The 25,257-nt window shown below is 38.0% G+C and overlaps 1 protein-coding gene across 3 annotated transcripts in view; it reads left to right on the top strand.

Annotated features, from left to right (window-relative positions):
* The window catches only part of RELN (reelin), a 532,794-nt gene that overhangs the window by 496,996 nt on the left and 10,541 nt on the right, over nucleotides 1-25,257 (top strand). For all 3 annotated transcript variants that reach the window (XM_040472867.1, XM_040472866.1, XM_040472865.1), the window contains exons 51-63: nucleotides 1,499-1,653; nucleotides 2,742-2,956; nucleotides 5,114-5,291; nucleotides 8,140-8,315; nucleotides 8,464-8,570; nucleotides 9,668-9,910; nucleotides 10,487-10,662; nucleotides 16,790-16,863; nucleotides 18,145-18,306; nucleotides 19,062-19,219; nucleotides 21,697-21,916; nucleotides 23,757-23,954; nucleotides 24,572-24,670. In XM_040472867.1, the coding sequence (XP_040328801.1) occupies nucleotides 1,499-1,653; nucleotides 2,742-2,956; nucleotides 5,114-5,291; nucleotides 8,140-8,315; nucleotides 8,464-8,570; nucleotides 9,668-9,910; nucleotides 10,487-10,662; nucleotides 16,790-16,863; nucleotides 18,145-18,306; nucleotides 19,062-19,219; nucleotides 21,697-21,916; nucleotides 23,757-23,954; nucleotides 24,572-24,670 (2,161 nt within the window). The remainder of the gene's footprint in view (nucleotides 1-1,498; nucleotides 1,654-2,741; nucleotides 2,957-5,113; nucleotides 5,292-8,139; nucleotides 8,316-8,463; nucleotides 8,571-9,667; nucleotides 9,911-10,486; nucleotides 10,663-16,789; nucleotides 16,864-18,144; nucleotides 18,307-19,061; nucleotides 19,220-21,696; nucleotides 21,917-23,756; nucleotides 23,955-24,571; nucleotides 24,671-25,257) is intronic.

The raw sequence follows: 25,257 nt of genomic DNA, 5'->3' as shown, positions 1-25,257 counted from the left end.
GGTGGCGCAGTCGGTTAAGCGTCCGACTTCAGCCAGGTCACGATCTCACGGTCTGTGGGTTCGAGCCCCGCGTCGGGCTCTGGGCTGATGGCTCGGAGCCTGGAGCCTGTTTCCGATTCTGTGTCTCCCTCTCTCTCTGCCCCTCCCCCATTCATGCTCTGTCTCTCTCTGTCCCAAAAATAAATTTTAAAAAAAGTTGAAAAAAAAAAAAATACCCTTTCCTGGGGCGCCTGGGTGGCTCAGTTGGTTAAGCGTCCACCTTCGGCTCAGGTCATGATCTCACAGTCTGTGGTTTCGAGCCCCGCGTCGGGCTCTGTGCTGACTGCTCGGAGCCTGAAGCCTGCTTCGGATTCTGTGTCTCCCTCTCTCTGCCCCTCCCCTGCTTGTGCTCTGTCTCTCTCTGTCTCAAAAATAAATAAAACATTAAAAAAACAAAAACCCTTCCAGAAAAGAAAGGACATTGTGGACAGTTTGTGTGTGTGTGTGTGTGTGTGTGTGTGTGTGTGTGTGATTGAGAAAGAGAGGGAGAGACAACAAGATGTACTCAGCGCTAATCAAGTCATAGTCTTGTTGCCTAAGTTTTCCTTAGACATAAGCTTGTTTTTAGTCACTTCATTGAGGTATAATTGACATATAAAAAACTGTTGATTTTACTGTATACAACTTGATGAGTTTGGAGATAATTATACACCACATCACCACAATCATGGCCATAAATTTATCAATCACCTCCTAACATTTCCTCTCACAGAACCCGCCTCCTTTTTGTTTAACCTTCTTAGCAAGTTTTTAAGTGTACTGTACATTATTGGTAACTATAGGCCCTCTGTTGCACAATAGATCTCCGGAACTTATTTGCCTTGTGTTCCTGAAACTTCATACCCCTTGACGGACATGTCTCCATTTCTCCTTCTCCTCAGCCCCTACTAACCACTATTCTACCCTCTGGTTCTATGAATTTGACTATCATAATTTTTTAATTACCCAGATGACACTGCCAGAATTTGATTAGAAGTAGCTAGCTCACTTCCCTCTTGTATTACTAGAAATTCTTTGTCCTTCTTTAGAACCTACCTAAAAGTTAAGTATCTATCAGAAAAGAATCAGTGTAGGGGTACTTGGATGACTCAGTCAGAAAAGCATGTGACTCTTGATCTTGGGGCCATAAGTTCAAGCCCACGTTGGGTGTAGAGATTACTAAAAAATAAATAAACTTTAAAAAAAGAATCAATACACATTTCCCTTTGCTTTTCATTTATAACACATACAATATACTTTTTTTCTAAATGTAGACTTACCAGTATTGGACAGTATGTATATCTGAACCTCCTAGGATCCATGTTCCTAAAATGATATGCTTACATTAGTGTTTTGCGTGTGGATTGTATGTAAGATAAGAGAGATTTCTACTGAAAAGAGTACAAGATCTTGCTTAATGTGTAAATTTGCTTCAAGTAATTTTGTCATAAATTTGTCATAAAATTTATATTTTTTTAAGTGAATGAGCATTGGCTATTCCATGATGATTGCACAGTAGAAAGATTCTGTGATTCCCCTGATGGTGTCATGATTTGTGGCAGCCATGATGGAAGAGAAGTGTATGCAGTGACCCATGATCTGACTCCCACTGAAGGCTGGATCATGCAATTCAAGGTGAAAATGTTATGGTCTCAATTACATAAATACCTATACACTAGCAATATAAAAATGAAAAAAAAAATTTGAGGCAAAGATCATACAACATTTCATTGACTTAATATACACTTTGAAAAATAAAATGTAATGTTTAGGTAATATACATCTCTACTGTATATAACTTAATGATTAAAAGTGATTAAAATTATTTTATTTCTGAATTATGCCAACGTAAAACTTTCATAAGAGTAAATGCGTTTCTGTCCGGGAATAAACAGAGCAAAATAGCGCAAAATAGTGATAATAAAAACGTAGGACGCTGAGTTAAGTTATCATATTTTAAATCATTATATGACTTAGCCACCTTCTTGCTTTAAGAGAAGATTAAAGCTATTTTGGTTATAAATACCTTTTTTTGTTTTGTTTTTGCAAGACTATTGTAATGTTCCTGGAGAAAGAAAATTCTAGAAAACAAAGGCATGATTAGCATTAATGCCAGCATCGATTTTGGCCAAGATGTTGTGTCAACCAATTTATTTTATGTCATCCAATTTATTGTCTACCTCACTCACACTGTATTAGCAACAAATGTTCCAGTATGCCTGTCTAGGGCAACAAAAGGTGCTGTGCCTTATTAAAAGTACCTTCTGTTATCACTTCATTGCATCTTACTTGTATTTGAAAGTGATGTATGGAGAGTCATAAATTGTACAACAAAACAGTAAACTTGGAAAAGCTGTTAGCAATCCTTCTTGGTCGAGCATCCTGCCAAATAGAAGTGCCAGACCATTAGCACAACAAACAACAATTTGTAAGAGTGGGCCCAGGCCTTCCAAGGCAATCAGCCAGCCATGGCAGAGCGCAGCTTTCAGCTTCTCTCCAAACTCCCTGCACAATATATTTGGCACTTTCTATAATTTGTCATCTTGGGCAACCACGTCAACTACCCTGTCCATCAGCAGAATAAGTAATGATCCTGAAAATACAGAGTGGATGTGGTGTAACACCTATCAAGTGATCAGCACCTTTCTTGCTGCCAAGTCCTTAGAGCAGAAATATGTAATCTGGTTTTAATATTTTTCCAATCTTTCTTTTCTGTTCATTAGATTTCTGTTGGATGTAAAGTGTCTGAAAAAGTTGCCCAGAATCAAATTCATGTGCAGTATTCTACCGACTTTGGTGTGAGCTGGAATTATCTGGTCCCTCAGTGCTTACCTGCAGACCCAAAATGCTCTGGAAGTGTTTCTCAGCCATCAGTATTCTTTCCAACCAAAGGGTGGAAAAGGGTCACCTACCCACTTCCTGAAAGCTTAGTGGGGAAGTAAGTAGAAAATTCAAATAAAGCCTGGTTCCAAGCATCCATAAATCTATGAGGGACACTTGTCGAGCCTGAAATTATGTGTAATTGTGGGTAAAATGCTCTTACCCCCTAATTCTAAAAGTTCTCTAATCAATGACCTCCATGATGAACTGACTTGAGGAGACCTCAAGTTTAAATCCTCAGGCTTCTCAAGAAGGGCCTTGGCAAGCCCTTCCACTTTCCATATTAATCTCTGAACATGGAGACACAGCAATAGCAATAGTCCTAGAGCCAGATGAAAAGGTATAGGCTACCTTATGGGTCTTGTAGACTGTGGTCCACCATGCATCACATGCTTTCCATATTACTGCCTGTCAATCCATTGATGAAGACACAAGCAAGTCCTAAGTGGTGATACTATTTGTACAAAACCTAATTCTTCATGCTGTCTGTACAAGTGTGGTTTGTAGATCTCATTTTTCTGTTACATTCTGCACCTGCTGTGAAAAGTAATTAGCCTAGAGCAGTAGTGAGCCAAGATGATTAAACTATTCCCTGAAAAGTCTGTAGATAAGTTAATTTAAGCAATTCTAAAAGCTTTTCCTTTGACTGTAAAATTAGGAAAAAAGATATATTGAAGAAAATGACAGGTGTACCTCCACCATATGAATCATAGAGACTGGCTAAATGAAAAACCTTCTTATGAAACAGAATTACGATATAGGTCCAGCACATATAGAGCCTTTGAATAAGGTGCTTGCACTCAGCTTTTCCAGTGGCCCATAAATATCATCTACTACATGATCACTCACTGTTTCCTGGAACACATCTAAAGGTTTTAGTCTATTAATGTGCTAGGAGATTAGATCAGGATACTTTCAGCCACAGGTAACAGAAAACCCAATGCAAATGGACTCAATTAAAAGTGAAATGTATTATATCTGTAATGAAACAATCCAAAGTAACTGGATTCTAGGATTGATTCACATGCTCAAAAATGTCTTCAAGGACATTATTACTTACTACTCTTACAATGACTCTTTCTTTGCTCCTCCGTTCACACATTGGTGTAATATTCAGGCCTCATGAACATAGATGGCTTCCAGAAAACTGCTGCAGAATGCATCCTTACCTATGTCCAATGGAAGAGAAACAGAGTTGCTTTTCTTTCAGAGCTGGAGTTACTACCTTCTTGTGTCCCATTGGCACAAATTAGCTCAAGAATGCCCGTTCCTGAGTCAGTCAATAGCTAGGGGAGTTCCATTACTCCTATGACTCACCAAGGGTGAAATGGGTGCTGGGGAGGCCCATGATATCACTGCCTCGTTTTACCCCTCTATTCCTCTCTTGTTTTTAATAATGATGTAAAACTTAAATTCAGTAAGATACACACATCTTAGTAGTTCGGCACAATGAGGTCTTACCAATGTGTAACCTTTGGAACCACCCCATAAAACAAGATACAGAACATTTACATCACCCCAGAAAGTCTCCTCGTGTACTTTGAACTCTTTACACCAAAATAGTGCAGCACATTCTGATATAAGGTTAATTGTGAGGTTTGTATTTTCCCCCAAAGACAGAGAAGAGCAATGATGAAATCAAAATCTTGGGGAAATTGCCCTTTCACATAACCCTTTCAAAATCGTTTTCTAATTAGCACAGCTGTTCTGAGAATATCGATTACCTTTGGGGATTCAGAAGTTGCTGTTTCCTGACCACCTGAGGGCTGTGTGTCTGCTGACGAGTCTCTGTGAAAGGCTTCACTCACCTTGTGTACAATTTCAGAAATGCAGTTAATGGGTCTAAATTGCGACACAACCACTGGACTCCAGTTCATAAGCAGCCTCATTTATGATAGTTACAGATTTGTATTTTAAAATGTTCCTATCGCTTGAAATAGAGATTCCACTGCATTTTCATTTTGATGTACGAGTTTGCTCACATAAATTTTTATGAATTTTTGCTCACATAAAATTTTAATGAAACTGGCTTTAAAGTTCCATTACAGAAATAGATAATGGCGGTCAGAAAACGTTTTTTATTAACCCATTTCATACTGCCAGTGTCTTAAATGTTTTTTTTTTTTCCTCTTCTGTACTGAACATACACATAGGAAAATGGACTTAAGTAAACTTAACTTTTGTTCTCACTCCTTTGCTTCTGTGTTATCAATAGTCCAGTAAGATTGAGATTCTATCAGAAGTACTCAGATATGCAGTGGGCAATCGATAATTTCTACCTGGGCCCTGGATGCTTGGACAACTGCAGGGGCCACGGAGATTGCTTAAAGGAACAGTGCATCTGTGATCCAGGATACTCCGGGCCCAACTGCTACTTGACTCACACTCTGAAGGTAATGTTAATGCCCCAGAAGAAAGCATTTACTCACACCGCAGGTCGTGCCTGAAGAACCATTGTTAAGTGGGGGTCTAGTAAGTTATAACAGCGGTCTTTGGGTGCCCCAGTGAATAAATCCTTTGGCTGGCAACTGAAAATATCTCTTAGGTTTCTTAGATACAGAATATCAAGACCAAGCTCTACTACAATTTACTCAATTTATGAAATAAACCAGACTGTATTGATTAAAGAGCATAAATACTCTGCTTTTTTTTTAAAGACTCTTAATTTGAAACTAGCATTAAGTCTTCTTTACTTCACTTATTCGGTAGATGTGCCGTTTGAAGGAAGATGTTGATGTTATGAAGCAAATAACATAGATTCATTATCACAAAGAAACAAGTTTTCAAAAATGACTAAACAGTAGCTGAATTTTTTTATTGAAATATAATTGACATACAATGTTATTTTAGTTTCAAGTGTGCAACATAGTGACTGGACAATTCTGACATGACTCAGTGCTCACCACAATAAGTGTGCTCATCATTATGTCACCATACAGCATTATTACAGTATTCTCATTACCTACATTTTTGTTCAGAAAACTCAGTGTTCCAATTTGCTGACTGCTAAAATGTGGTTGTGTATTAAGAATAGAGAGGTCATTTTGGAAACTTTTGCTGTTACACTATTATTTAATATGCAAAGTAAATACAATTGCCCAACACAGTTCCCATATATGTGTTCTATTTCTGTGAACAAATACAGTACATTCATCGTTGCAATAACAGAAAAATGACTAAACCAAAAAAGCACAAGTGACTGAAATCAAACATGGAAGTGGCAAAAAAAAATGTAAACAAAGCCTGTTCTGTCATTTTTTTTCCTGTAATACACCAACTTTGGAATTAATAAATTAATTGGAGCAACGCTCACTTGTATCTGAAAGTGTTGGTCAACAAATGAGATTATAACATGAGGAACCCAGCCATAGGTAATAAATGAAGTTTAAAAAAATTAGTTTCTTTCATGAACATTCAAATTTCATTAGTATTCCTCAGTTGGATAAGAAATTAATAAGTTTATATTACAAAATAATAAGTCTATATTATGAACTCTGGTCAAACCTTTCTAGTAAGAGTTTACACGGTTAACAGTGCATGTCTTCTGACTCTTGTGTTCTTACCTGTAAACCTCCATTTTTAAGATTGTATTTATTTGCTGACATCAGTGAGGTGAAGTAGGACTGACACGTGATGTACTTGTCTTTAACTATAGAGATGATTATGTTCTGAGTCATTTAAATCATTTAAACTACATAGTAAGTACCAACTAGACAACTCCTCTAAAGAAATGAAAAAGTAGTTTTTCTGTATACAGTTACTGCCATTGCAACTGTAACAAATTGTTTCCACCATATATTTCTATCATGTAAAAAAACAAAAAACAAAAGAATTGTGCCTCAACCCAGTGCAAGACTATATTATGGACAAAATTAATAGAAACATCAAGATTTTTCATCATAGTTCACTATGATGTGAGGGGATGAAATAATTTTGCATAAAAATAGCCATAATGAACCCTAATATTTTATTTATCTACTCTTTTTGAAAAAATAGACTATTCCTACAAATATCATATAGCTTCACTCATATGTGGAATTTAAGATACAAAACATGAACATAAGGGAAGGGAAGCAAAAATAAGATAAAAACAGGGAGGGGAACAAACCATAAGAGACTCTTAAATAGAATAAACTGAGGGTTGCTGGAGGGGTTTTGGATGGGGGGGGATGGGCTAATTGGGCAAGGGGCATTAAGGAGGGGCACTTCTTGTGATGAGCACTGAATGTTATATGTATACAGGTGATGAATCACTGGATTCTACTCCTGAAAATGTTATTGCACTATATGTTAACTAACGTGGATGTAAACTTTTTAAAATTAATAAATTGAAAAGAAAAAAATAAAAATAGACTATTCCTGGTTGTTGGTCATCCTGAATTAGGAGGATAAACTGGAGACCAAAGGCAAATAGTTTGTTCTGGATTTTGAATACTTCTCGTCATCATCCTGAATCTTGACCCTGCTAAACGTAAAAACTGACTTCCAAGGTTGATTTTCTTTTGACCTCACACAAAAAACGTTGGTTTCAAATGCCCCTCCTTAACCATATAGACATTCCAAGTTCACACCATCATGGAAGCTCAAGGGTTCTGGTTGCTTAAAGCAGTCTCCAGAGTGTGGGGCACATACTCCTGGAGGAAAACAAGACAATCCATTGAAAAATGTTAGGAGGGGCACCTGGGTGGCCCAGTCAGTTAACTCTCTGACTCAGCTCAGGTCTTGATCTCAGAGTCTTGAGTTCAAGCCCCACATTGGGCTCTGTGCTGGGCATGAAGCCTACTTAAAGAAAAAAAAATGTTAGGGAAAAAAATGCTAGAAGGTGTGCTTTGTTTTATATTAGTCCTTTAAATTTTCATTTTTTGTGCATGTTTCATAATCCATAATACCATAATTGTACTTTTATATGCAATATAAACAAATACACATATTTGGAAAGTATATGCTTAAGTAACTTCTCAAATAGGAGTGTTACTATAGTCAACTTGCAATTATTTTATTTTAAGATTCTTTCTAGACTTTAAGTCCCAATGATCAAACATTATTTAAGCACTTTAAGTGGGCTTAATGTATGATGCAAAAGAACACTGTAGACAGATCTTGTTTTTTGTAAATGCTTCAGAAAAGCATTAGAAATCAGCGCTTTTTTTAAGTCCAAGATGAAATTATATTGTCTAAACTATTCCATAGTTATTGTCTGAAAATGTTATTTGTAACCACATCCCACTTATGTTTTTCCAGACGTTCCTGAAGGAACGCTTTGACAGTGAAGAAATCAAGCCTGATTTATGGATGTCCTTAGAAGGTGGAAGTACTTGCACTGAGTGTGGCATTCTTGCTGAGGACACTGCACTCTATTTTGGGGGATCCACTGTGAGACAAGCTATTACTCAAGATTTGGATCTCAGAGGGGCAAAGTAAGTCATTTTTTGTTATTTTTATAACAGCATAGCAAATTGGCCCCAAAATAAGGAACACACTTATGGAAGAAGTTATTACCCAGGACTTGAGTAGACTCTTTGTTCTAATTAACCATTCTGATGGATAATATGTGCTTGCATTCAGATTCCTGCAATACTGGGGGCGCATCGGTAGTGAGAACAACATGACCTCCTGCCATCGGCCCATCTGCCGGAAGGAAGGCGTGCTGTTGGACTACTCTACCGATGGAGGCACGTTTCAGGGGTGAAAGCCACACCTTGGAGCAGATTCCCAAATTACATCCAATGCCCCTCAGAACAGTTTCTGCAAAGCTTTGCTGACTTTGCAGTGAAAATAGTGAAAGTCACAAAGAGAAAGCTACAGATCTTAGTCACATTACACTTTCATACATGTGACTTGTGTGTTACACAAAACCTACCCATAAGGGTGTAAGAGAGAAGTCACATTAAAAATTTAAAAACAAAAATAGATGAAAATAATAAATTTTTTTAAAAAGCTCCAAGCTTTATGAATAAAGAAAAACTTCTGTGTGTAACTGAAGCTTGATTATAAACGATACAATTAAGAAATAAATTTTATATGGTTTTCTAAGTAAGATCACTTTTAAAAACATTTTAAAGCATTTTTAAAAGCTTTTGTGTGAACAAGCATGTAATAAATCTACAAAAAACCTACCGTGAAAGATGACAGTCTGAATTCATGAGGCTGTCAGAGGATATTTTAATAAAATTCTGTTTCATTATTTTGAAATAGCTGAAACCAGACCAAAAATAACATGAAGTCCTTAGAAAATCAGTTTTAGCAGAGAGGTATCATTTTTATAACTAGCAGAGAGATAGATGGCCTTAAAGTATTTTAGTGTATTCAAAGGTGTTTCCTTAAGTAATTTAAACATCCCACCTACAATCTTATCAGTTGATAAGAGGAAAACTTATTAGTCCACAAAATAAAAATTGCCCAGAATTAAAATGCTAAGTTAAAATTTTAAATTACTAGGTGTTCCTGTCCAGAAACATGCAAAACATGGATGTAGCTCATTATTTATGAAAAATAATGCACATAGCAATGTACAAAAAAATTTTAAGAGCAGAAAATACATAATTTTTACTTCAGCGTGTTTCTTTTTGGCCAGATATTTCTAAATACCTTCCCCTCATACACAGCGTCATTTGGAAACAGTGGTAAACGCTTATATTAAAGTCAGTGAAATCAATTCTCATTTCCTGGTTGAAGATTTCTTTGGGAAGCTTATGGTAGCTGCAGTATACTGTCACTTTGTGGAGGTTTTCCCAGATATGTTACTATGTTGGTGTATTTGTTACTGTAGGAATAACTTGGACTTTGCTCCACGAGATGGATTACCAGAAATACATTTCTGTTAGACACGACTACATACTTCTTCCCGAGGACGCCCTTACCAACACAACTCGACTTCGCTGGTGGCAGCCTTTTGTGATCAGCAATGGCCTTGTAGTCTCTGGAGTGGAGCGTGCACAGTGGGCACTAGACAACATACTGATTGGCGGAGCAGAAATCAATCCCAGTCAACTGGTCGACACGTTTGATGATGGTAAGAAACCAGACATTTGAAAGTCTTTTTTGTGAGCCTTTTGTCTGCTGTGTCTTTAGATGAGTTACTCCATAAAAAGCATTCAGAAGAGTACCTAGAACATATTCACTGCTCAACAAATGTTAGCTAGTATTTTACCCAGTGGCTTATGAATCTTCAAGATTATCTGTTTGTTGAAATGTCAACTGATGATTTAAAAAATTCTGTTAAAGACAAAATATCTAGCTCTGAATATAATTTGAAATTTCAATATCCAAAATAATTCTAGTTTCTTTAGGAATTTCTGTACCACAGAGATGCACATTGCCTTGTTTTAAAAGTGTACCAAAAATTTTGTAATGGTGCAAGTCAGGCTAGCAATTACATTTTTTTAAGTTGGGTAATCATTATGCTGGCATTTAATAATATTTGCTAAATTTGATTAAATATCTTGGATTTATACATTATACCAATTAAATAAAAATCAATCTTAAAGGGTAAGCAAAAAGGCAGAGCACAGACATTTCAGCAACTTGACAATAAACCGATCCGTTCAAGAGAGTAACATGCCATATTGCTTCCAATTTACCTTAACAGAAGGCACTTCCCATGAAGAAAACTGGAGTTTTTACCCTAATGCAGTAAGGACAGCAGGATTCTGTGGCAACCCATCCTTCCACCTCTACTGGCCGAATAAAAAGAAGGACAAAACTCACAATGCTCTCTCCTCCAGAGAACTCATTATACAGCCAGGATATATGATGCAGTTTAAAGTAAGGGGAAGTGGCTCTTCAGAACAGAATATGGCATTACATATTTGGGGATGGAGGGCGGGAAGAATGCTTAGTTGTACAACTACAAGGAAATGATTGATTGTATTCATTAAAAGAGCCTTTATCTTATGAGTAAAAGCAGTGATTTTTAGCACAGGCCTTTATCAGATAGGATTATTTGAGCATCAATAAAATCAATTAGTATATTGGGACATAGCAAGAAATGTAACTGTGTTATATTTCATATATGGAATCTTGAGTTGTTCCCAAGATCTTGGAAATGAAAAGCTCATATAGGTGCCTCTGCCTATTTCTCTCTCTCTCTCTCTCTCTCTCCTTCTCCCTCTTCCCACTCTCCCCACAGTTTCTGTACCTCTTCTCTCTTACTCTACACTGATTTCATATATCAAGCCACTTTGCTTCTTTATCTATCCTTTTCCATCATGTCTTTCTATTTTCTTTTTGTCTCTGACTTCCAAACACAAACATGTACTGTAGCCCAGCTGGAATGCCCCAAATCCTTAGATGTAAAAAGGACTCTCAAATCTTTTACATTGCATATTTTACTCATAAAGAAGTGTAGAAGGGAAGTCATAGAAGATAATTAATAGCCAGATAATCAGAGAGAAAGATAAAGCAATATCGATTAATGTCTTTCTCATTACCAAACACATTTAAAAAAAATAGTAAAAAGGGTATTACAGGGGCACCAAGGTGGTTCAGTTGGTTAAGCATCCGACTTTGGCCCAGGTCATAATCTCATGGTTCACGGGTTCAAGCCCCGCATAAGCTATTTGCTGTCAGCACGGAGCCTGCTTCAGATCCTCTGTCCCCCATCTCTCTGCCCCTCCCCCACTCATGTGCACTTTCTCCCTCAAAAATAAATATTTTTTTAAAAAGGGTATTGCAGAAATACACTTTGTTACTAGATCATTTTAAAGACAAACATTGGTTGCTTATTTAAAACATTTATTTAAATGTTTTAAAAAGATATCCTTATTTAAAAAGATGCCCTGCAATGATGGTTAATAGTAAGAGTCCTTTCTAGCAGAAATAAAAATGTATTCAGAGCCGGTAGGAGAGAGAAATGGGGAGTTATTGTTTAATGAGTGTAGAGCTTCAGGTTTACAATATTTAGAAGTTCAGATCTGTTGCAAAAAGAGGGGCATAGAGATATTCACTGTGTTCCTCAGTTTTATGTTTAACTTTCCTTCAGAGACTGAAGGGTGAGGCAGTCTCCCCAAATGCTACCACTCCCTTAGGACTATCCCTACCTTAGTGGCATGAAGGATGCTCAAATTTAAGTTGTACAACAGGTTGGTTTGATACATATGTATAGTGCATATACTACACATACATACAAACATCAAATACATACATACATCAAATCAACATGTTAATATATATACATATATATACTATATGTATTTTATATATGTGTAGTAATATGATTGCCGTTATAGTGATAGTTAGTGCCTTTGTCATGTCGTCATTTCTTTCTTGTGGTTGGAATAATTCACATCTTCCACTTCTGATGAATTCTTTTCTAATCCACTTAATCAAATATAATCTCTCCTTCCTCTGAAGCACCACAGCATTTTAGTTGTATCTTTTATGATTTCTATTTCCATTATTGGAATATGCTTCTTATTTTCTCTCTCAGGCCAGGGCTGTTTTATACATGAGTGTACGGCCTGAAATTTTTAGCACTAACCTTCCCCAGTATCAGCACTAAAAAAAAAGACATGTTGATTAAGTAGATGATTAGGACTTAAATTTAAATCACCAAGGTTTTATAGCATTTATGCATTATTAATGACTCAAACATTTAATTGCATATAATATGGAAAGCTTTAATTCATATGGAAATGTAAAAACCACAAGAATGAATATTAAGTAGTCAGAAATTGCTATTTTTAATTATAAATAGAAATTCACTAGTAGCATCAGGAAGTTAGAGTATCAGTGAAAATGTTTTGAACCAGTGATACTTTGAGTTTCTTTCCATTAATTCTCCAAATGTTACTTTACTTTTGGCCAAATTATCTTTCCCAAATTTATGATTAATATGTTATTATATTAAGTAAATAGAAATAGTACTTTTGTTTATTTCTTTGTTTTACTACTTAGCCATGGATATCATTCTGTTTGCAGCCAGCTCTGATTGGTATGGAATGCCTTTTTCTTTTGGAGAGGCGTCTGACTCTCAGTCTTACCAGAACTGTCAACTTGGCAGGTAGAAAACTTGGAAAACAATAGCATAATCCAGAAATATTAAAATTAGATAGATAGATACATAGATGATAGATAGATAGATAGATAGATAGATAGATAGATAGATAGATAGATAGAAAGAAATGGGCCTGGTCATTTCTTGTACAGAATCTTTTATGTCTTTGAGAAAACATTTTTCTCAAAGGTTAAGAGATTGCTCTTTTTGTTATTGAAGTATAATTGACATACAATGTTATATTCGTTTCAGGTGTACAACCTAACTGATATGACATTCTATACGTTACTCCGTGCTCACCACAGAGTACTCATTATCTGTCACCTTAAAATGTTATTACAGTATTTTCACCTATTTCATCCATTCCTTCCACCCCTCTAGCAATCACCAGTTTGTTCTCTGTATTTATGAGTTTATTTCTATTTATTCATTTGTTTTGTTTTTTAGATTACACAAATAAGTGAACTCATATGGTTATTGTCTTTCTGTGTCTGACCTCCTTCACTTAGCATAATACCCACTAGGTCCACCATGTTTTAACAAATGGCAAGATCTTATTCATTTTTATGGCTGAGTAATATCCCATTGTGTATATACCCCCTGTCTTTATCCATTCATCTATCTATGGATACTTGGGTTGCTTCTATATCTTGGCTATCATAAATAATGCTGCAATAAACATAGGGGTGCATATATCTTTTTGAGTTAATATTTTCATTTTCTTTGGTAAATTCTTACCAGTGGAATTACTGGATCATTGGTATTCCAATTTTTTATTTTTTTCGGGAACCTCCATATTGTTTTCCAGAGTGGCTATACCGATTTACATTCTCACCAACTGTGCATAAGGGTTGCTTTTTCTCTACATCCTCACCAACACTTGGTATTTCTTATCTTTTTGATACTAGCTCTTCTGACTTGTGTGATATGATATCTGTCTCATTATGGTTTTATCTGTATTTCCCTAATGATTAGCAAATTTGAGCATCTTTTCATGTGTCTCTTGGCCATCATGTGTCTGTTCAGGTCCTCTGCCCATTTTTTAATCTTTTTTTTTTTTTTTTTTTTGCTTTTGAGTTGCATAAGTTCTTTATATATCTTGGGTGTTAACCCCTTTATCAGATATCATTTGCAAATATTTTCTCCCATTTAGTAGATTGCCTTTTTGTTATATTGATGATTTCCTTGATTGTGAAAAAGCTTTTTATTTTAGTGTAGTCTCAATAATGTATTTATTTTTACTTTTTCCCTTGCCTGAGGATATATATCCATAAATATGTCCTTAAGGCTGATGTCCAAGAGATTACTGCTTATGTCTTCTTTTAATGGTTCAGTCTCACATTTAGGTCTTTAATCCATTTGAATTTATTTTTTTTTGTATATGGTATAAGAAAGTGGTCCAGTTTCATTATTTGCATTTAGCTGTCCAGTTTTCCCAGCATCATTTGTTGAAGAGACTGTTTTTCTCCATTGTGTATTCTTGTCTCCTTTGTCATAGATTAATTAACCATATTAAGTGTGGGTTTATTTCCGGGTTCTCTGTACTAGTCCACTGATCTTTGTGTCTATTTCTATGCCAGTACTGTACTGTTCTGATTACTACAGCTTTGTAGTATATTTTGAAATCTGGAATTGTGATACCTCCAGCTTTGTGTTTCTTTCTCAAGAGTGCTTTGGTATTGGGGTGTTTGGTAATTCCATACAAATTTTAGGATTTTTTTGTTCTAGTTCTGTGAAAAAATGCTATTGGTATTTTGATACAGATTACATTCAATTTATAGATTGCTTTGAGTAGTATGAACATTTTTAACAATGCTAATTCTTCTAGCCCATGAGCATGGTACATCTTTCCATTTGTTTACTTTATCTTCAGTTTCTTCCATCAGCGTCTTCTAGTTTTAAGAGTATAGGTTTTTCACCTCCTTGATTAAATTTATTCCTAGGTATTGTTTTTTGTTGGTATAATTGTAAAGGGAATTGTCTCCCTCATTTCTCTTTCTGCTACTTTGCTATTAGTGTATAGAAATGCAACATATGGCTGCATATTAGATTTATATGCTGCAACTTTACTGAATTCATTTATCAGTTCTAATAGTTTTTCAGTGGAGTCTAGGGTTTTCTATTCATACTATCATGTCATCTGCAAAGAGTGACAGCTTTACTTTTCCTTCCCAATTTGTATGCCTTTTATTTTTTGTTCTTGTATGATTGCTACAGCTAGAACCTCCAATACTATGTTGAATAAGTGGTGAGAGAGGACATGCTTGTCTTGTTCCCAATCTTAGATGAAAAGCTCTCAGTTTTTCACCATTAAGAATGTTAGCTGTGAGTTTTTCACATATGGCCTTCATTATGTTGAGGTATGTTCCCTTTAAACCCACTTTGTTGAGAGTTTTTATCATGAACGGATGTTTAATTTTGTCAGATGCTTTTTCTGTCTCTATTGAGATGATCATATGGTTCTATCATTTCTCTTGTTGATACTATGTATCACATTGATTTGCAAATATTGAACTATCCTTGCATTTCTGGAACAAATTCCACTTGATCATGTTGAATGATTCTTTTAGTGTATTCCTGAATTCAGTTTGCTAATATTTTGTTGAGGATTTCTGCACCTATGTTCATCCTGGCTGGCTCAGTCAGTGGAGCGTACAACTCTTGATCTCAGGGTTTTGAGTTCGAGCGCCACATTGAGTGTAGCTTTCTTTTTCTGAATGGCCTTGTAGAATAAATTTGGAATCCTCTTTTATTTTTTGGAATAGTTTGAGAAGAATAGGTATTAATTCTTTAAATATTTGGTATAATTCACCTATAAAGCCATTTCGGGGGATTTTTGTTTGTTGGGAGTTTTTTGATTACTGATTCAATTTTGTTACTAGTAATCAGTCTGTTCAAATTTCATCTTTCTTCCTGATTCAGTTTTGGAAGACTGTATGTTTCTAGGAATTTATTCATTTCTTCCAGGTTGTCCAATTTGTTGGCATCTAATTTTTCGTAGTATTATAATCTTTGTATTTCTGTGCTGTCGCTTGTTATTTCTCCCTTTTCATTTCTGATTTTATTTATTTTATTTGAGTCCTCTGTCTTTTTTCTTGATGACACTAACTGAAGGTTTATAGATTTTATTTATCTTTTCAAGCAACTAGCTCTTGGTTAGAAATAGTACTTTTTGGGCACCTGGGTGGCTCAGTCATTAAGCTTCTGACTTCGGCTCAGGTCATGATCTCACAGTTGGTGACTTTGAGCCCCACTTCGGATGAGCTTGAGCCCAGCTTTGGCTAAACATGAGCCCCAGGTGAGCCCCACCTCTCTCTCTCTCTCTCTCTCTCTCTCCCTCTCTCTCTCCCCCCCCCCCTTACTCCCCCTCCTGGGATTCTCTCTGCCCCTACTCACTTTCTCCCTCTCTCTCTCTAAAAGAAAGAAAAAAAAAAGAAGAAAGAAGTAGTACTTTTTTAAACCTTAATTCCCGGGGCGCCTGGGTGGCTCAGTCGGTTGAGCGTCCGACTTCGGCTCAGGTCATGATCTCGTGGTCCGTGGGTTCGAGCCCCGTGTCGGGCTCTGTGCTGACAGCTCAGAGCCTGGAGCCTGTTTCGGATTCTGTGTCTCCCTCTTTCTCTGACCCTCCCCTGTTCATGCTCTCTCTCTCTCTGTCTCAAAAATAAATAAAACGTTAAAAAAAAATTAAACCTTAATTCTCATCCTCACACAGAGTTGCATGTTTTTAACAGAACTCAAAAAATTGTATTGCTGGTGTTCAGTCAGGCTGCTCTGTAAACGCTTCTCTGAATATTTGTTGATTATTTATTAGAGTTACAGTCTAGAGAGAGGGAATTTCTAATTAATGGTAGGTGCTTAATCTTCCCTGTACATATTTGTTGTTTATGCTTGTTTTAGATTGTGGTGGGTTGTGAAGCTACTTCTTGTGGCGATCTTCATTCTGTGATGTTGGAGTACACTAAGGATGCAAGGTTTGTGAAATACTTTTTTACATTCCTCCAAACTTGAATACCACTTCAAATGGTTGTGTATTTTTAAAGCAACTATCTACAGAGAAGCAACCTTTTATATTAAAAGTATGGTTCATGGGTGCACCCAGGTGGCTCAGTCAGTTAAGCATCCGACTTCAGCTCAGGTCGTGGGCTCATGACTTGTGGGTTCGATCCCTGTGCTACTAGCACAGAGCCTATTTCTGAACCTCTGTCTCCCTCTCTCTGCTCCTCTCCCACTTGGACTCTCTCTCTCTCTCTCTCTCTCTCAAAAAATAAGTGAACATTTTTTTAAAAGGAAGAAATAATTACATTTCAAAAAAGTATACTTTATGTTTATTTCCCATCTATTAAATTTATTTATATAAAATTTACATGTGTGTCTTATTTTCAAATTTTTCCTTCAAACCAAGAAAAACTGTTTTTCATACTAGGTTGGCTGCAAGCCAACAAACTTTTTTTATTTTAAAATAAGTAAGATAATACATTTGTCCTCAAGTAGAATTCTCTTTTATTCATGTTGCTCATTTTTAACCCACCTTAATGAGAATTTGAGTCAATAAAAGATCTAAATATGCTTCAACCAGAATCATGTGTCTTAAAGCATAGTGAAAGTCTGACACTGTGCAATTACCTTATTAGGGTGTTGATAACCCTGTCTCACACCATCACTCTTGAAAATGAATTATGCAGGGTTAAGTTTGAGTAGACAGAATTTTGTCAGTCAACTCCGGATATATTTCCAGTAATATACCAGAAGCCACTAGAATGCAGCACGATGCACGCTATTATTTTATTCTATTATCTGTGAATATATTCTTGTGCTTGTAAAGAATTAGAATATATATTACATGAAATTATTTTTAATTTGCCTTTTCATTGTCTATATAAATATATACAGGAAGTACAGAACTTACATAAAAAATATCTCAATCTAAAGGCATCTGGTTTGTTCAGTCGGTTAAGTGTCCGACTCTTGATTTTGGCTCAGGTCGTGATCTCACAGTTGGTGGGTTCAAGCCCCTCGTTGGGCTCTGTACTAACAATATGGAGGCTGCTTGAGATTCTCTGTCTCCATCTCTGTTTGCCCCTCCCCACTCACCTTCTCACGCTTTCGCTTTCTCTCTCTCAAAATAAATGAATAAACTTAAAAAAAAAAAAAAAAACCTAAATTTAACCCAGCCCCAAAGTGTTACATTGACATTAGATAGGTCATACATTTCTCTTCCGAGTTGTCTAATGCAGCCTCTGTGGTCTCTTCAGGTCTGATTCCTGGCAGCTGGTGCAGAGCCAGTGCCTTCCTTCCTCTTCCAACAGCATTGGCTGCTCCCCCTTCCAGTTCCATGAAGCCACCATCTACAATGCTGTCAACAGCTCAAGCTGGAAGAGAGTCACCATTCAGCTGCCTGACCATGTCTCCTCCAGGTAAGTTGCATCCTAAGGTAAACTTTGTGGAATTATCTGGCAGTGTAATTATCTATAGAGCTCATGCAGTGACCTGAAAACAACTGAGGCCAGAGATCTCATTACAGCTCTAGTAACCTCTCCCTCCTTTCACCAACCTATGTCCCAAAATGGCAGTTGCATGCCCCCAAGAAGAACTAGGAAGAGATAGGATCTTTTTTGTAAATGGTACAGATCTCAAATTTTCTTTTGATGAAATAGCACAGCACATGCCAAACTCAGTCACAGGCCCCAAATCACAGACACTCACACAAAGATGTGGAGTTGGCACCATATCTTCGCCAGTGTTCTGTGATGCCAAGAGGCTGCACTGTTCATCCCATATACAGATACTGTCTGGGGTGTGCAGGGCTGGTCGGGCTACACAAAGCCACAGGATAAACATAACAGAGTGCCATCTTCCTAGAACAGTATTCATTTTACTCAAAGATCTGGAATGCAATATACCTCTCTAGGAAAAATGGACACAAATTTGTTAGGCAATAGAATAGGAAATTCACATAACGCTTTCAGGGAAGGTACAAGCTCCCACAATGGCACTCTGGGGTATATTCACAGAGTCCGAGGATTACAAGTTCATTCACCTCTACTTGGGTGCTTCAAGGAGAAGTCTGGGGAAGTCCTTTTCTCAGAAGTAGTCCCAGGGCTGGAGGCTGCACACTGCTAGGGAGAATAACAGCCGACTGAATCCCTTCTGCTCTCTGTGGGACTTTCAGTGCAACACAGTTCCGCTGGATCCAGAAGGGGGAAGAAGCTGAGAAGCAGAGCTGGGCGATTGACCACGTGTACATCGGAGAGGCTTGCCCCAAGCTCTGCAGTGGGCATGGGTACTGCACCACGGGTGCCGTCTGCATCTGCGATGAAAGCTTCCAAGGTCTGCATCCCAGCCTGTCATTTTTAACACGGGAGATGGTGAGGTTCTCCTCATCTCAGCATGTACCCAGAGGTCACTAGGAAATTGGTGAAAATGCCAGCCTGAGAGATTTGGGATGGGTGATACACTCTTTGATCACAGATATACTGATCTTTGGAATGAAGTATCAAGGATAATTTTCTGCTATGTTCCTTGAAATATTTTTTTTTACATTTATTTATTTTTGAGAGACAGAGCATGAGTGGGCAGAGAGAGAGGGAGACACAGAATCCAAAGCAGGTTTCAGGCTCTGAGCTGTCAGCACAGAGCCCGATGCAGGGCTCGAACTCATGAACCACGAGATCATGACCTGAGCTGAAGTCGGACGCTTAGCCGACTGAGCCACCCAGGTGCCTTGCTCCTTGAAGTATTTTTTTAATGCAGAATTCTATAGCACCTCACATTCACCATCCTCCATATAACTCCCTGCCCCAACCACCACCCCCAACACCTTATTTCCACTTCTGAGCCTCTCTCCTTCCTGGCCTAGCTGCCCATCCCTGGATACTTTGCCAATACTCTTTCTTTCTCAGTCTCTCCAACAGCAGCTGTCATAGTCCTCCCAAGATGTAGCTGATGAGTCAAGGTATTCTCTTTTCCAGGTCACTCTGTCACACACACACACACACACACACACACACACACACACACAAAACCCATGACTCAAAAAAATAAATTTTTATTGCTCGAGCTTCTAAAACCTGAGTTTACAGTTTGGGATAGAGTATCTACTCAACCGCTAACATCTTAGGAAATTGCCCTCTTGGCCTCATAGAAGGCATACAGCCTTCTTTCCTCTGATGCAATGTTTCCAACAGGTTTCTACTGTTACAAAGTTTACATAATTACCATTATATTCTCAGAGCCTACTGCTTGGCCTATAGCAACACTCAATAAATCTTTTTTGAATGAATTCTTACATTGCCTTACATTTTACTGTTTACACAATGTCCACCAATTTATTCAGCAAAATCATTTAGTACTTATAAGATCCCCATAAGTCAGCTATGTTTATATCATTATTCCCACTTTATAGGTAAAGAAACTGAGACTCAGAGAACTTAAGTGACTTGCCTAAGGTGACACAGCTAGTCAGTATCAGAAAGAAGACCATTACTCAGGTTGTTCTTTCCAGTCTCATAACTGAGAGATTTAGCCAACAAGGAGCAGAATTATCCATCTTCCCCAAGGGTACAATGTAAAAATCCACAGATCTGACTTCTGGAGTAGAATATATTTAGATTTCTTGGTTGATTCTATTTCCTTGCCTCCAAATGAAATGAGTATGATTTATGTAGACTGCTGCACATCTCTCACGTTAGAAATTATTTCACGGGGGCCCCTGGGTGGCGCAGTCGGTTAAGCGTCCGACTTCAGCCAGGTCACGATCTCGCGGTCCGTGAGTTCGAGCCCCGCGTCGGGCTCTGGGCTGATGGCTCAGAGCCTGGAGCCTGTTTCGATTCTGTGTCTCCCTCTCTCTCTGCCCCTCCCCCATTCATGCTCTGTCTCTCTCTGTCCCAAAAATAAATAAAACGTTGAAAAAAAAAAAAAGAAATTATTTCACGGTCATCTTTTTCCTCTATTCTCATTACCAGCTCATTCCTCTCTTCTCTGAGACCAGCTGGATCTGCCCATGCATTAGCTGGAGAATTTGAACTTTAGGCAAATGAACAAATCAGATGTCTCACAAGCAGTCCTAGATGTCTGGAATTTGCCTGCTCCCCTGATCCAGTAGAGCTATGACCTTTTAATTTGGAACTATTGCAGATGTTTAGGAAAGTTGTGCCGTTCAAATCGAGGGCAAATGCAAGCACACGCACATTTGCTAATGTACTGTCTCAAATGCCGGTATTTCAGCATAGTGGTCTCATACTTGCAGTCTATTCGCTATTCACTTATTTATCTCATCTTGTTGTTGCATATCATATATGTGCTTGTGTGAGCTGCTGGAATCCAACAATGAATAAAATGCAGACTCTGCTCTCAAGAATCAAGTATAGAGCTAGAAGAAGAACAAGAATATGACTTATCCTATTTTCTGCTCCAGAGTTATACTAGGGAGAAAGAAATTAGGTTGGCCTCTCATGCCAGGGTGAGAACTCCCTAGCAAGACCCATCATTGGTAAACACACAGGCGCGGCCAGATGCTGTTGGTACTTAAACAATAGATTTACGTGAACAATAAGTATATAAGCACCTACATAATTAAGTAAACATTGACTCAAAGGTAATGGGATTTTTTTTCAAGAACACAAGCCAATAATTGATTTAAAAAAAAAGAGAGAGAGAGAGAAACATTTATTTCGAGGAGTCTATATCTTCTTGGTATTTTGTCATTCTTACAGGAGCAAGAATGGATGAAACCTGAAACTGAATACTTGATCTTTAATGATTCTGCTTTCCATAGCTGATGTTTGCAATTATTCCCTTCCCTCTAGGTGATGATTGCTCTGTTTTCAGTCATGATCTTCCCAGTTATATTAAAGATAATTTCGAGTCAGCAAGAGTCACTGAGGCAAACTGGGAGACCATTCAAGGTGGAGGGATAGGAAGTGGCTGTGGGCAGCTGGCACCCTATGCCCATGGAGACTCACTGTATTTTAACGGCTGTCAGATAAGGCAAGCTGCCACCAAGCCTCTGGACCTCACTCGAGCAAGGTAACAAAACTCCTGTGTTCTGCTTCAGATATAGAATTGGTCACAAGACTGGCTACTTTCCACTGCCTGTTAGATTGAATCATGAACTTCATGGCACAGGTGTCACAAAGTGTTGGAAGCCAAAATGTCATTTGAATTTGGGATGAGGAAGCATTATGTGTTTCTACAACTCAGAATTCTGCTTTGCTTAAATTTATTGCAGAATTACCTTGTCTTTCTTCGCATGCACTGGCCGACTGGTGGTAACATAGGCATAAGCCAGAAGAAATGGCCAAATATAAATAATTGATAAGTATATCAAATCAACATGTCGTATACCTTAAACCCACACAATGTTTGACATCAATTATGTCTCAATAAAACTGAAAAAATAACTAAAAAATGTTAAATTGGCTGAAGACAATCTACATAGATAATTTAATGTGGACTGTTTGCAAGTATGTAAATATAAATGTGTGTGCAAAGTAGATTTTGTAGTCAGGCAAACACATACCTGTAGTTAGCTTATGTAGCTTACAATAAATAGAAGTGGAGGCCCAATGGATGGATTATGGGGACTTTAAACGTTCACATGCTCCAAGAGCTGCTTATTAATGCAAAATAGAGTGCTCAGACACTGTGCAAATCAACCAGGAAAGTGACAGAGAAAAAGAGACCCCAGGAAGGTTGGATTTCCTTCTCCACCTGGCCTCCACAGCTGTGCCACTTCCGCCAGTACAAACATGGCTTTTTGTCTGTGTAATTCAAAAAACAAAACAAAAAAGAAGATTCCAAGGCTTTATGAAGATTGCAAAGTATTAGACTAGAGTATTCACAGAATGCTGGAAAGCGTTCAGTAGCTACAAATATATTGGAAAACTGGGTGTTTGGTTATTAACCAAATGTAAATGTTTACTTAAGACTTTTTACTTTGGAAAACATTAGTAATGTATTTTCAGAGGCAGAAAGGTAAGTTTAGGTTCTTTCACTGTGATAAACAATGAAAATGTAATTATTTTGGTAATCATGGAGATACCAAAATTTTGTTCACCCATCCCATTCTTTCCTACCAAAAAGATGTACTTAATCTGGGGACAACCTGATATTTCCTTGACCCCATCTACAGCTACAACTAGCTGCTTAATTAACAATTGCACACCATGTTGTACAAGCAAGTTTAATTCATGCCATTTATAAGTTTTGAGCCCACTGCTTTATTTCACCAGCTCCCCTAAGTGGGACTACTGTATTAATTGCTAGGACTCTGATTAGATATAGATTAGATATTAAACATAGATTTCCTGTGTTTAAAAACTGTATCTTTTAAGGGTAGGGATGCCTGTGAACTTGAAACAGAATAGCAGACATGGTCCTGAGCTGTGGACCATGTCTAACTCAGTTTTCCCTCCACTCTGATCTCCAGACATCTGTCCTAAAATAGACATGATGATTTATCCTTGCGCAGATGCTATTCAGCTTGGAGCTATTTGTAAAAAAAAAAAAAAAAGTATAAATATTGTGGTTTTAGTCCTTGTCCTCTCTGTGTCCTCATGCCTACTTGGCCCCTATTACCTTTCAAAGAATAGAAGATATTTTAGGTGACACAGAGCTTTGAAAGTCAAAATTGTTTTCTTGGCGTAGAACACCAGCCTTCTAAGATTATCTCTCATATGTATGATGTAAAAGATAATATAAATAAATTTTATTGCTAATATGATTCAGTCATAAGACTGGATGCTTCTCTTTCTACTCTGTGACCTCAGAAATTATGGACTTTAGGATCAAGAAAGGTAAAAGAAAAAAAAATTAGAAAGTATAAAACTTTGAATACCACCTGACACTTGTTTCCCTGTGTTTTCAGCAAAATCATGTTTGTTTTGCAAATTGGGAGCACGTCACAGACAGACAGCTGCAACAGTGACCTGAGTGGCCCCCACACCGTGGACAAGGCCGTGCTGCTGCAGTACAGTGTCAACAATGGGGTCACCTGGCACGTCATCGCACAGCACCAGCCCAAGGACTTCACACAGGCTCAGCGAGTGTCTTACAATGTCCCCCTGTAAGTGGCCTGAGTGGAAAGGCATGGTCTCATGCGTGATCCCTGAGAATCATGGGGTCTGAGCTGGAAGTTTGGTGAAGTTACTGGAACAACAGCACAGAAGCAGGTGGTGGCACAGCCAAGACTAACCCAGACCCCCCGAAGTTGTGTCACCGTTTTCTGTTAGGCAAGGAACCAGGTGCAACAGGAAATAGAGAATAACAACTAAATGCAAAGGCACTTTTTGCGTATTTCCCTTTCTCTAACCAGTATTTCTAGTCCTTTAGAAAGAAACATTGTTAATTTTCTACGCTCATTTGAAAGTTTTCTGAGGTAGGCAATGATGTCACTTTTGCTTAGCATTGTTAGCACAGTGTCTGTCACACAGAAGCCATGTCACGTTTGTTGGCCGAAAACAGTGCTTTTCCAGGTACCAGTGGGGCACGGGGAAGCAGGGAGGGAGTTGTAAAAGAATTACAAGTCCTTGAGGAGCCAAATCCTAGGACCTAAGCAAATCTGAATTCCATACCCTAAGTTTTGTTGATTTAGGCTAGCCTATTCTGTTTGAAGTCTGCAAGTCACATACCAAGGAAGTTTTGTTTTCTAGCATTTAACCTCTTTGTCCTTCTGTGACCCAGGGAGGCCCGGATGAAAGGAGTTTTATTGCGCTGGTGGCAACCGCGCCACAATGGAACAGGTCATGATCAGTGGGCTTTGGACCATGTGGAGGTCGTCCTGTGAGTATCTGATGCGTAGCATCCCATGTCCCTTGCAGGAAGGTTTGAAATTCCTTTGATGTGGCATGCTCCTTAATTCAGTAACAACCGCTCCTAATGAGAAGCCCCCACAAGACTTTGGCCTACACTCTTCAGCAACTGCAATCTGTAGCTTAGGTCAACCTGAAATAGCCAAGTCCCAAATGCAGTTTAATGTACCTTAGACAACTTCAGTGAGCAAAAGATTTATTTATGCATTTGACAACATTCGTTAAATGGGATGAAACAAAAGCCTCAGGGTAAATGGGAAACAGTGTCTTTGCCACATCTAGGTTGCCTTATAAAATGGCATGACGTCCCTCAGAAGGGAAGGGATCTGTACTGGTCAGTGTGCAGAGTGTTTCTGGCTGACGTGCCCAGTTACAAACACCTGTCCAAGCCACCGATGCCTGAGGCAGCCTTCGGTTTAGTGACGTGGTTGCGATTAGAGCAAGGCATTTGTGGTTTCAGATTCCTCCCGCCCCATCCCAGCCCCTTGCAAGCTGAGGGTGTCCCCCTGTCGCTTCTCCCATAGAATAGCTGAGGGTGTCCCCCTGTGGCTTCTCCCA

The sequence above is a fragment of the Herpailurus yagouaroundi genome, unplaced genomic scaffold, assembly GCF_014898765.1.
Source record: "Herpailurus yagouaroundi ecotype Mexico unplaced genomic scaffold, PumYag 100, whole genome shotgun sequence".
NCBI classification, from domain to species: domain Eukaryota; kingdom Metazoa; phylum Chordata; class Mammalia; order Carnivora; family Felidae; genus Herpailurus; species Herpailurus yagouaroundi.
This window is presented reverse-complemented; position numbering and strand designations above follow the sequence as displayed.